Source organism: Thamnophis sirtalis, unplaced genomic scaffold (assembly GCF_051295495.1).
Source record: "Thamnophis sirtalis isolate CommonGarterSnake01/CBP01778 unplaced genomic scaffold, rThaSir2_p1.2 scaffold_11, whole genome shotgun sequence".
Classification (NCBI taxonomy): Eukaryota; Metazoa; Chordata; class Lepidosauria; order Squamata; family Natricidae; genus Thamnophis; species Thamnophis sirtalis.
Window position 1 is genome coordinate 23,990,149 of NW_028261391.1, and position 13,649 is coordinate 24,003,797.

General features: G+C 40.0%; 1 protein-coding gene across 1 annotated transcript in view; it reads right to left on the reverse strand.

Annotated features, from left to right (window-relative positions):
- The window catches only part of GMPS (guanosine monophosphate synthase), a 40,778-nt gene extending 29,851 nt beyond the window's left edge, over positions 1-10,927 (reverse strand). The window contains exon 1 of the mRNA XM_014053022.2: positions 10,700-10,927. Coding sequence (XP_013908497.2) covers positions 10,700-10,726 — 27 coding nt within the window. The 5' untranslated portion in view covers positions 10,727-10,927. The remainder of the gene's footprint in view (positions 1-10,699) is intronic.
- Between the last annotated feature and the right edge of the window lie 2,722 nt (positions 10,928-13,649).

The following is a 13,649-nucleotide window of genomic DNA, read 5'->3' on the forward strand; positions in this document are numbered from 1 at the left end:
CATTCACTGAATTACTAAAGCAAAAAAAAGTAACTTTTATAGTATGCCACCAAAGTCTCATTTATGAGATGGACAGCTATGTACATTTGTCAAATAAATAAATACATATCTACGGGGATACGAGGTTTTATTACATAAGCACAAAATCAGATTTTTAGGAAAACAGTGAAGGGATTCTTTTATTTCTCTACTTTTAATCATGGAACAAGTGATTCATAAGTACTGAGCTGAATCTTCAGCTACAGACGTAATGTTAAAGATTAGGTAGAGCAGTGCTGGCATATAGCAGATGATTCAGATTTCCAGGATATACTTTAAAAAACAACAAAAAATAGGAATTGCAAGTATGATGAAACAGAATTAGACATAAAGGTAAGAGTTTGTTCTGAGAATCAGAACAATCTGAAATCCATCCCCCCTCCCGCGCCTGGAGTGGTAGGATAGTCTCATATTGCTTGCTTTTCTATTCTATTGCTTGCTTTTCTATTCAATCATTCAGCTGCTTCTAATTGCTTGCTAGGAAGTGCCTTTTTGAGTTGTTATAACCTTATAGCTGTGATTGTAACTAGATGTTTTACTTTTTTGAATCCTTTCTGCTTCAGATTATTCTAAGATTTCCTGTTTCCACACTAGGTATCCAAATATCTTAGGTTTTAGCTTCATTATTTCTATTTTCAGTGAGTAATGATTTATAGTTCCATTCACTCAATGAATTCTCAACCATGTTCTCCAGCAGCAAAATTCCAAAGCATTAATTTCTCATTTGTTCAACTTTTCGATTGTCTATCTTTTTGTTGCTATTATTAAATAGATTATGAGTTAGAAATCTTCCCAATTTTTTGAAATCTACAAATATATATCCTTAGAAACATGCTGCTACTACACATAACAAACTTTCTTCTCTTTCCCTTGCCCTTTAACAGGGATGATCCATCTCAAAATGGTACACTGGAGACAGGACAATTAAAAGGGCACCTTTTTCTTATGTGCTCTGAAAGGAAAGTTCAGAAATTGTTTTTTGGGTTTCCAAAAGTGGCATGTTAGAAAAAGAGCTAAAAGCATTTCTGAACATTACAAAGGAGAGAGTTGTGTGAAATTTGTTTCGATATTTTCAGATATTGATGGGACTACCAGATCTTTTTTTTTATACTGCCTAGGTCAGGGGTCAGCAAACTGCGGCTCTAGAGCCGCATGTGGCTCTTTCGTCCCTCTGCTGTGGCTCCGTCACCGGTCAGCGCCACAATTTTGAGAGGAGCTTCTGGGGGGAGAGAAGCACAGTGCACCAGGAGAAGACTCTATGGCAAGGGGAGGGTTTTCCAGTTTTCTCCACAATTGATAGGGCTTTCGGTTATGACAGGTAGAGGAAAAAGTATGCCGCGCTAGGAGGAGATTCTGTGGTGGGGAACTGAACTTCCGATCAGCTCTAGAATTGAACAGGGGCTTCCAGTTAGGACCTTTGTGGCTCCCGGTGTTTTCTTTTCTGTGGGAAATGGGTCCAAATGGCTCTTTGACTGTTTAAGTTTGCCGACCCCTGGCCTAGGTGAACTGGATGCTCTGTCTGCACTACAGGGCATGGATTGTCAGGAAAGCTCCAATATACCATTGACCAACAGTGCAGCTAGGGTAACCAACAGTGAACATGTCATAGTTGTCATTGGAAATAATCATTTTCATTCTGTCAGGGGTGTCAAACATAACCCCTGCAGGCCAAATTCAGCCTGCGGTGTGAGCGTTGCTTTGGCCTAGTCTACCCGTATCGCTTCAATCCGGTCTACCCAATGTGAAGAGGAAACATGCCAGCAGTTTGGGGAGTGGTGTCAAGCTGCCCACCCACCCACCCACCCCCGAGTCAGCCACACCCAGTGAGTGGTGTCATGATGGCCATCCCCACTCATTTGGTCACGCCCCCCGGTCTTCCCCCCCCCAAGGTCAAAGATAGCCCTGATGCGGACGCTCAATGAAAATGAGTTTGACACCCCTGTTCTATGTGAATAATGTTGACTAATTAAGTTGTCTAATATAGGAGAACTTGAAGAATAAAGTTCAACACTACAATATATATTTTTGTATTGAAAGTGACTATGCTTTGGTTTCTGGAGAAGATGGATATCAGGTTCTCATTTAGAAATATTTTGAGGATGAACTTTTACAACCTTTACAAAACACAATAAATTCTATCCGACAGGAAGGAAAGATGCCAGAGAGCTGGAATGCAGCCAATATGCCATTAATAACTAAAGAAGAACAAGATTTTATTTTTAACAAGAAACTGTAGATCCATATCATTATTTAATAATGGCAAGATGTTTACAATGATTCTAGCTAATAGGCTGAAAATAATTTTGCAAGAATTTATTCATTAGGATCAATGTGGCTTTTTACCTAAAAGACAGTTAAAGGACATCAGAAACGTGTTGGACATTTTGGAATAATTGAAGGAACATAATGAAAAACAAGCTTGATTAATTTTCTTAGATGTTGGGAAAGCCTTTGACAATTTGATCTAAGATTTCTTCTTCAAGGTTTTAGAAGATATGAATTTTAATGAGAACTTTATAAAATTGATAAGATACATTTGCACTTCACAGAAAGCACAAATAATTGGTCATGGAAATCTATCAAAATTCTACCTGTGAGTTACAAAAAAGAACAAGACATGGATGTCCATTGTCTCCTTTCTTCTTTATTTTGGTTCTTGAAATACTGATAAGATAGATAAGAGGATGGAAGAAATAAAGATTAAAAAGGAATATACAAGTTAAGGGCTTTTGCAAATAACTTGGTGTTGGTTCTGGAAGACCCTTTAAAATGAATTAAAATATTAATGGACAAATTAAAAGAACTTGGTGCATTAGCAGGTTTCAGGATTAATAAACAGAAAGCAAAGATGTTAAAAATATGAAGCTAGAAGATCAAACAGAATTGATGAATAAAATGGGTTTTAAGATTGAGAAGAAGGTAAAATATCTGAGGATCACTATGACAAATATGAATGCTGTGTTATTTTTAAAAACTATGTTAAGACGAGGAATAAGATAGGAGAAACTACAACTGTCATTACTGAGGAGAATTTGTGATAATAATTAATATCTTATCTGGAATGATTATTTTGTTTCAGAAAATACCTGTTGTTACAAAGGACACACCATTTAAACAGTGGCAGAAGGACATATTAGTCTGATTATTCAACATTTGAGTTCATAGACTGTATTATATCAGAAGGTGATTCTGATTTTATAATAGAATGTGACACAAAAATGTATCCTCTGCTGTTTAGCCTTATGCAAGAACCAACTCACTACATTTATTCAATCAAGCAACAATGGTTTTTAAAATCCTGGCTTAATACCAAAACATAACAATTCCTCACAGTTTCAGTAAGGGTTCATGAATACACTTTTAACACTGAATTATTGGGGACAGAAAAGTCCTTTCCATCCAGCAACCCGGTACCATCCTGCATACCCCTTGGTAATGGGGACCCTTCAAAGCATTTGCGAGGCATGTTAAAAGGCAAAGAACAATTCAACTTGCTATCTTATGTAAGTCGTCCTTCATAATTGATTTTCTTTACCCCCGCTTAATCTTATCAACAGTGAATATCCAGTTTTGAAAATGGTGAGCAGAACCTTTCATAGCAATGTAAATCAAAGATAAGAGATTATCAAGTGTAATAAAAAAGACAAAGATTGAAAACAGAAAATTATTAGAAACCCCATAAATTCTCAGCCATTTCTTCCTCATGGCAAGTAGACTCACAAATATGAAGCTGAACAACTCAGCCCAGAGTTACTGGTTTCAGACAGTAGGGCTTATATCTGTAATCTTACAACTGCTTTTCTAAAAGAAGAAATGGCATGAGATCAAATCATATCTTTATGTTAATCTGTATCTTTACACTGGAGCTTAATTTAGCACGTTCATTTCTCTGTAACATTAAGAAGCCTTTATATATGCACTTACTGTACTATTATTGTGAGAGCCAACAGAGATCTTTTTAAATGGAAATAAAGTTATAGATGCTAAAGTTATCATTGGTGGTTGATGAAGATCAGAGCCAACTTCTAGCTTTCAGAGCCGTTTCACAGGAAACAATGAAAGAGCCACCATCTTCATGTCAAACCTATAATTGATGAGCTTCTGATTGTCCATGTGACAAACAGGATGCAAGGCAAGACAGATGTCACTTATAAAGCCCTACATGGTATTGGACCTGGGTACTTGAGAGACCGCCTCCTGCCGATTACCTCCCAAAGACCCATTAGATCCCATAGATTAGGCCTCCTCCGAATTCCATCTGCCGGCCAATGCCGGCTGTCAACCATCCAGAGGAGGGCCTTCTCTGTGGCTGCTCTGGCCCTCTGGAACGATCTCCCCATGGAGATTCGGACCCTCACCACCCTTCAGGCTTTCCGTAAAGCCGTTAAGACCTGGCTGTTCCAGCAGGCCTGGGGCTGTTGAGTTCCATCCCACTCGAATTGGTGCGCTTGTTGAGACCTTTTTAAATTGTTTTGTATTGTTGTTTGTTTCTGTTGCCTTCCCTTTTGTATTGTCCCCCCCCCTTCCCTTGGTTTTGTTAGCTGCCCTGAGTCCCTCGGGAATAGGGCGGCATAAAAGTTGAATAAAACCTAAACCTAAACCAGATCTTCTAATTCAGGAGACTCTTAAAATGTTTGTGGTACTTGATTGCAAACTCTACTTGAGTGCATATCTACTACTTGGCTAATTTATTCATTGGTTAACAATATAAAACAGTAGAAGTAAAAAAGAAAAACATAAATAGCAGCAGGAATCCCACCTTTTATTTCACTGATAAAGTGGTGGGTCTAATTACAGTTTTGAGATCTATATCAGTGTCACAAAGAGTGTAGAAAGAGAAAGGACACTTCTGATTCTGTTATTAGTCATTTTAGCTATGTTAGCTATGGTAAGTTGCCTTGATTTGGCTTCTAGGCATTTCAGAATTATTTTAGAAACTGTATTCTGAAGTTTATGACAGCCAGGGTGGAATAAAATCCTTCCACGTTTGTGTAGTTCTTATTAAGCATTTTTTCCAAACAATACCAATTTTGAAAGAAAAAAGGCAAAATCCTTCCAGTTTTTTTTTTCTTTTATTGAAAAATTCTAAGCACAAACTTGTGCTGTGGAATAGCGGGATGATTTTGGAATGTATTTATATGTTATTTTATCATTATATGCTTTAACCACTGTTTGAACAGAAAAGCTGGAGATCCTCTGTAAAATAATGTATTTTTAAAAATAGAGGTACTTACATGAAGCTGCTAACAATAATTTTACTTATTGCAAGAAGACATTGTTGATTGTTCAATCTCACCCCATAGAACTGTTATTCAAGTCATGGTTAGTCATATGCCTTCATCCTAAATGCATCCATAGAAAACTATAATAGAATTCTGTAATGAACAATCTCAGATGCATACAAAATTAGATAAAAGGGGAAATTATTAAGAAGCTAGGAACATGTTGGCATTTTGAATCAGAGAACTTGATTCATTAAAGAACATTATGGTAGTCAAAGAAGAAATGAAATTACAAGAAGTCCCTTTTATCCACTTTCAAGCTATCAGGTTGTGTGGCTTAATTTAAATCACAAGAATCTGCACTGAAAGAAATCATTTCATTCATGATAAATCTGATGTTTTCCATGGCTGATCAACCAAATAAACTAATTACATGAAAGAATGTTTAAGTCATATATAATGTATTTTGTTAACGGGCTTAAAGAACTGTGTAGGAATTTTTTACGGACTATAAATAAATAAATAAAAAGGTTTTTATGGGCTTTAAATAAATAAATAAATCCTAAGGGTGATAGGGCATTGTTTTATGCAAGTCTAAATTCTTTGCTTTGGTGCTGAAATTCTGAAAACATAGGACTGGTTTAACAGATGCTATTGACACAGCTGCACTAAGAAAGAACAGATGTGAGCCAGGCATTCAAAGCAAGTAGCGGGAAAGATAGCAAACAAACCAATCAACACATACTGGAGCTGAAACTGCTCCACTTTGCAATGTTTCCATTGCCAGTTTATCTTCCTACTCTATTTACTAAAAAGTAGATATTTCAAGTGGATTTAAATGTCATTTCAGCAGCAGTGGGGACAATGTCTCTGAGTGTAAAAGTCAAGAAGTAGAGTGCCCCAGTAGATATGGAACTTTTCTTTTAAATGTCAGCCAGAGAACTGTCATCCTCCTACTACAATATGCTCAGAAATGTCTACACTGTGGAACTCCGAATAGATGAGCTAGGCAAGCAGATCCCTGGCATTAACAGAAGCCTGTTCCATATGCCTTATATGACCACTCAGCTCAGTCCAGTGTTCTGTTTTCCTCTATGCCAGTGATGGTTAACCTTTTTGTCATTGTGTGCTGAAAGCACGCACATGCCCATAATGCAATGTGTGCATGAACTGCCAATGGAGCCCCCCATGCATGCGCCCCCCACTCCTTCTGCCTCGTGCATGTACGCAGGACCTCCTGTGCTCCATCTCCCCCTGCGCGCCCTGCCCCCATGCATGCACGGCAGAGACCCAAAAACCAGATGATTGGCGGGAGGCGGGTGCGCATGCGTGTGGGAGCTGAACTGGAGTGATGGCCCGCATGCCTATTGACAGGGCTCTACATGCCACCTGTGGCATGCATGCCATAGGTTCGCCAACATGGCCCTATGCTCTCTCCCTTGAAAACTTTAAGAATATATACCAGAGGCATCCATAAAGGACAAGTGATAACATGACGGACACCGTGGCTTATACCAGACACATATGGTACACATATTATGGGGGCATTTTTGCTTCTGACCTAATGTAGTGTGTGATTCTAGTCCTTGGCTATAAGAGAAAAAAACATTTGGTATTTTGGAGAAAACTAAACCATTACCACACCAAGCCAAAAAGTCTTGGATAACCCAGACCACTGGTTATGGCTTTAGAGTTTAATTTTTGAATAAATCACAGGTAAACAAAATTCACAATCTAAGCCAGTGTTTTTCAACCTTTTTTGTGCAAAGGCACACTTTTTTCATGAAAAAAATCACGAGGCACACCACCATTAGAAAATGTTAAAAAATTTTAACTCTGTGCCTATATTGACTATATATAAACTAATTCTCCCACGGCACACCTTACACTATGTCACGGCACACTAGTGTGCCGCGGCACAGTGGTTGAAAAACACTGATCTAAGCCATAAACCTTGATTGCCCAATGACATTTGAATTCAGACAAATCACATTTTGGCTTAACATTTTCAATGACTCCTTCACTAAGAGGTATGAATGAGTGACAAACCATCTTACATTCTTTACGAAGTAAATCAGGTGGGCTTAGAGAAATAGGTTTTTTTTTCCTTTTTTATTGTGAAATCTTTAGACAATACCAGCATGAGACTGGAGCTCTTAATAAGCATGAGACTCTTAATCTTAGGATCATGGATAGCAGTCCTCCAAGGTCTCTTCCAACTTTGTTGTTCTGTTCTGTTCTGTTCAGTTGGGGGTGCTCCAACATTGGAGGCTTTCAAAAAGATACTGGACAATCATTTGTCTGAAATGGTAGAGTCTCCTGCTTGAGCAAGGGGGTTGGACTAGAAGAACCCCAAGGTTCCTTCTACCTTTGTTATTCTGTTCTGTTACCACTATCACACCAGATGCATACATCTTGCAAATACTTTTAAAATATTTTACAATGTATTCATATTTTCAGAAAGTTGGAGAAAGGAAGCCCACATTCCTATACAGAGTTAAATACTCAACCCATCTGATTTCAATGCTCCTAGCAATACTGTATCAGAATGGACCACTGTAATGAACTTTATATGGGACTGTCTTTGAAAACTCCTGAGAAACAGCAATCGATGCAGAATGTAACAGTTCACATGCTGACAAGTAATAGTCACTACAAGGCGCATAACAGCAATTTTGTGGGTGTTAAATTGATTTATATCTGATACACTAAGAGTGCTAGTTTTAAAGCCTTACATGGCCTGACTTGAAAATATCTTCAGAGCCTCTTCCAGATAGAACCAATACACTCAATCAGATTGGTATGATCAGGGTTGCCTCAACTTACAGGCTGAGATGAAACAGTTGAGGGTCTAGAAGCAGCGTTTTTCCATGGTGGATCCCACCTTATAATAGAGCTTCCTTTTCAGTGGTTGGGAGGTACCCAATCTTAAATCTTTATTTATTAAATTCATATAACGATTATTTCCTCCAGGAGGGGCTTGAAGATGTTCTGCAGGTCATTTGAAGTATAACTATATTAAATATAATTATGGGCCAGAAGCATGGTTTTTATCCTCTAATATATTAAACTGCTGTTCTGATATTTTTGGTACATTATTATTGTTTGTTTAAACAACAGAGTTTATCTGAAATTTATGGAATAAATGTAATAAATAAATAATGCATTTATTCAGGACTAACTTTCCTAAAGATCAGGCTACAAGTAAACTACTGTGTAATTAGACTAAACAATAACTGTATGGTCTGGAAAAACTGTTTCTGCAAAAAGCAGGAAAGACACTACTCCCACCTCCAAAAAAAAGAGTAAAGCATAGAGGCAGACCTAATCTCAAGATGTATACCAAAAGTGAGTAATTTAAAGATGTAATTTAATGCATTTAAGATGCACATTTAAGATCAGAGAAGATAAAAAGCTTTCCCTTTCTTTTCTCACCAAGTAAGACAAGTGTCTTCCCCCTCTAGTGGCTCTCAATACCAAAGTTGTGGTTTGAGAATTATTCTTGCTATCATCTGAAATTCTTACATCGTTTGTTTTCCATAATAGAGCCAAGAAAATACATATAAAACATTTATGTTGTCAGCTCAATAAGAGATTTTTAAAGAGACATTGATCTTAACACTAGCAGAATGACTCCTCTTTTTGACACAGCCATATTCCCAGTTAATCATCAAATCATACAAACTAGTCTGTATGTAGCAAAAGAACATTTATAATGGTTGATTTAGAGGGAAACATCTAATTCTAGTTGCAAATGTTATTTGTATCAAGAGCCAGAAAAATATATTTAGCTTCAAAAATATACTCCAAAGAACAAAGGAGCCTCAGAATTCATTCTAAGTAAGATGCATTAAAAAAAAAGATGTAGCTTGCTATTTTATCCACCATCATTCATTCTGGTACTCTAATGCTTTTGTGACTAAATCAAATCTCATTAATACAAGAGTTTTAAATCAAGTTAACTAACAATAGATAACTGTCATTTTTTACTGTGAGCACACTGGCCAACATTAAAATAAAATTATGCCATTCATGTTATGTTAGCCCCCACCCAATTATTTTCCCATAAAAAGTTCTTATGAGGAGGTTCTGAATCTGTGCAAAACAAATGTGCATTTGGCTGGCAGAGTTTACTTCTTTTTGACTTTGATCAGTGCTCAGACATAACAGATTTTGGAAACTCTGGAAATGGCAGTGTTTGGGGAGATAGTAAGGTCTGTGATATACTGTAACTGTTAAAAAGTTTTTCTTTTCATGAACAAACAGGCTTTAAGTTTATCTTATTTTAGGAAACAGCATCTATCATTAAACCACATCAAAACAAGCAACTGTGGCACCAAAGATACCCAAATACCAACACATTTTCTTTTTCAAGGAGAGAACCTTGAAAATATTGGACTAAGAAAACTACTCTTCAAAGACCAAGTATGCGTTTAAACTTAATATGTGTGCACTGGGGAAGAGTCCAAAAGCGATCCCTTGATTACCTCAATAAACAAAAGTTTAAGAAGTATGAGGAAAACTGACACGCGCCATGCTTTTCTGGATTTGGCTAAAATCCGAGATCTTCACACCAGCATTATTTGGAAAAGAAGAACTTACTGGTTTAGTTTGTGGATAGTAGGCGTTATAAGTTTTAACTAACTTATAACTTCAGCTGAGGGAGAGGGGGGGTGAGGCTTTAAAAAGGCGGGCGGCAGGGCGGGGAAAGCCCTAAGAAACAGTTGGCGCAACGACTCGAAAGTGAGACTTATCTCTCCATTTCCTTACTCTCCCCGCCACCCACTGCACTCGCCTTTTCTCTTTCTCCCCAGCCACGCGCAAAAGGAAAGAAGGGCCACGAGGCTGCCAGGCGTGTCTGGAGCAGCCTCGAGCCACGCGGGACCGCGGGGGCAGGGGGGGTGTCAGCGGGAATGTGTCCGAAGGGGAAGGGACCACCACACAGCGGCAGACTTCCAGGCCGGGCTCTCTCCTCTCCTCCTTTCTCCCCGGTGCCCGGGGTGTTTGGGGGTGGTGGGGGTGAATGGAGAGAGCCAAGTGCCAGTCACCCTTCTTCGTGCCTCTCCTTCCTCCGCCCTCTTTCCCATGTGCCCGGCATGAAGCCTCCTCCCGCCGAGGAAGGGGGGGGGGAGAAGGGCCAAAAGGAAATGCCGCCGATGGGGATGGGGGGGGGGAGTAGGGACGCGCGAAAGGAAAGCCTGCTGCTGTTGCAGACGAAGCCCGGGGAGGGGGGGATCGGGAGGGAGGAAGAAATGGGGGGGGGGGGAAGCAGGTCTGCCCTTGCCACCGGCTCCCGCCTCTTCTCCCACGCACAAAGCTCCCGGAGGAAGGTGGCAGGCCAAGGGAAGGCACCGCGAGCTTCGCTGCGAGGCTGGCTCCCCCCCCCACGCCTTCCCCCACTCTTATCTTGCCGTCCCTTCCGCCGGCGCGGCACTGACCTTGGCTTCTCCATTGCACAGAGCCATGGAGCCGGCCGGAGACAAACACCCAGGCTGGGGTGGGTGGGGGACGACGACGAGAAGGACGAGCGAGCTCTCCGCGCCCCTCCGCCTGAGCCGAACCCAGCAGGGCGAGAGTCGAAGCTGCCGAAGCGGACGAGCCGCTAACGCCGCTGCTGTTCTGTCTCCGCCGCCGAGATGAGCTAATTCCGCCGCCCGCCCCGAGAAGACGCGCCTCCCGCGAGGAGGAGCCGGGTCCCCGCGACCCGCCTTCTTCGGGGCCGACCGGGCGTTCGAGAGAGAGTGAGGGAATACGGCTGGCGGCCGCGCGCGGAGCCCGCCTACTGACGACCGACCGAGGCGCCACAGAGGAGGAGGGAAGTGAATACACAAAACGCGGCTTCCTGGAAGTCTTTTTCAGCGGGAAAGGCGAAAGGAGGAGGGGCAGAATAAACATTTGGTTTTGTTCTTTCAAGGGGGATCCTGGAAGGAACAGCAGCAGCGGGGTGAAGAAGCAACACCCAGCGCTCTCCTTCATTCCCTACCCCGTTTCCCAAAGGCGCCTAAAACGGGCCTGAAAAATAACGAATACCCGTGATTAGAACTGTCAAGAGAGTGACACGTGCAACAAGAAAACTTGCATCTTTCCAGAGGCTGAAATATTCTGCAACTCAGTTGAATAATTTTTTTCTGAGTAACCATGAGGGGAAGAGGGGAAGAGAAATGCCTGTGGACATTTAATTCCCCAACTTCTCACCTCTCTCTTTTTGTCAGGGTAACAGATGTTTTCCCTCTCCAATTCAATTATTTTGTTTTCTTAAGGTAGAAGTTTCCCTAAGTACAGTGGAAGCTGGTCATAGTATAGAAACTAATGCAAAAGAAACAGTTCTGAGTTTAAACTCCTAACTTTCTTCTGATTTATGGAAATCATCTCAAAAATTATTATTACGTCCCCCCCCCTTTCAGCTAAGCAGTAGAATAGACCAAAAGTGGGACTTAGCTATAGTATTGGTCAATGCTACCTAATCGATTAATTGATCAGGAAGCTTATCAAGTCTCTTCTCAAATGTATGGCTAAGCCATGGAACTTTGCAGGCCAGACCTGATTTCTAATGCTTGCTATTTTAAAAGCAGGAAGCAGAACTGGTATGTAAATTATTAAATATATAGTAAACAGTATTTAATCATAAAAGTATTTTAAATTTTTCACCTCAAAATTTCCATCCCACTCGTGTAATACTATCACTTAATTTATTTAATAAAATAAATAAAATTTATTTGCTACCCATCTCGCTGTAAGATTCACTTCATTGATCTGCTCCCAAATTCCACAAAATAAATAAAACGGGTTGTCTGCATCAAAACAAAATAGAAAGACCCTCCCCCACTGCTGAACCCAGGGGCCTTTCCCTATTCTTGAGTTGCCAGTATAATTTATTTCTCCCCCAATATCTTTCCAGTTTTTCAGTCTTTGGACTTAAGTGGAAGAGCAGGGGATGTTATGGGCCTTATCAACTGTAGATAAATGCTGTCAGTTAAAGAGGGAATGGTCTGATACCAAAATGGCTTAGACTTTGGGATGAGATGACATAGCAAAAGATGCTGATAGAATAAGGGCATATTTATCTTGAAATAGATGTAACCAGTGGCATATCCTAAGGTAATCTTTCCCATACCTGTGTCCTCCAAGGGAGCAATGGCCAACCAGAGGCAAATGACAACAGCAATAGTGCACTTCAAGCTTCACTCCTTTTATAGAAGTGTTGTGACATCACATATACCTACAAAAAGAGCAGGACTTGTGGTACAGTGGCATTACTCTGCTTTTACTGTTTGGACAAACATTTGGGATCCTATAGATGCCTCTACATGTGTTTCAAGAACTACTCCCTAGTCCAGGGGTGTCAAACTCACATGCTGGCTCCACCCGTCTGGTTTAGCGAAGGGGGGGAAACTCCCGATATATCACGTGACACCGCTGTGATGACACGAGTTTGAGAGGCCCTGTCCTAGTTAATCTGATAAACAGAACTTCTATTTGAAGTCAACAATGTTATGATCATCAATGGGAAACATGAAAATTGGGACCTCATCCAATGAATTCAATATTTAGTATCCCAGACTGCATTTCACCTCCTTGGTTAAACAACGTTCTTTTATCTTATAAAAATACATTACCTTAGATGCTATCCATTTAAATAAGAAAAAAGAAACCATATTTTTGCTACTAGCGTAAGGGCAATCTGGTCCTCTCACTGTTTATGTGCCTTAGAATCAACAGCTTGACTGGCTTTCAAATGTAAAGTAGCAAAGATCTAATGTGGCATAATGGATTGTACCACTTCAGAATCAAGGGGTGATGGTGGTAGGAAAGATGCTGTTTGAAAGTTTCTGTTCTGAGGAAGAAAAACAACAAACATGATTATTCATATGTCTAAAAGCAGTATTGTATAGGAAGGAATGATGAATTAACTTCATAGAAATGCTAATTTATATTACTAGAGATGGTTGTGGCACCAAACTAAAATTCATGTAGTTTACCAGGCTGAAATGAGTTAGTTGTTTATGGTATCAGTACAGTATATAGAAGATAGTGTAGTTCCATGGCATTGCTGTTTCATTTTGTTTTGTTTTGTTTTAGGTTGGTGGATACTCAGGGACTACTAGCAAAGTTTCCTCAATACATTATGGAGTGTCACTAACAGCTCTCCTGATTACCCTGTGCTTCACATCAAATTGCCGTGTTCATCAAAAGTAACATGGGTATTTATACAGTACCCCAGATGTCTGCCTCCAGATTTAAGGGACAACTTCCTACTGCCTCAATATGGTCCCAAATATGTCAGCCAAATATGGGAAGTGGTTTTCAAACTATTATAGATATGATTATTTTGGTAGGTAAACAGGAGAGTATGTTCTCCAGTAAGGAACAATCTGCACATGCAATAGG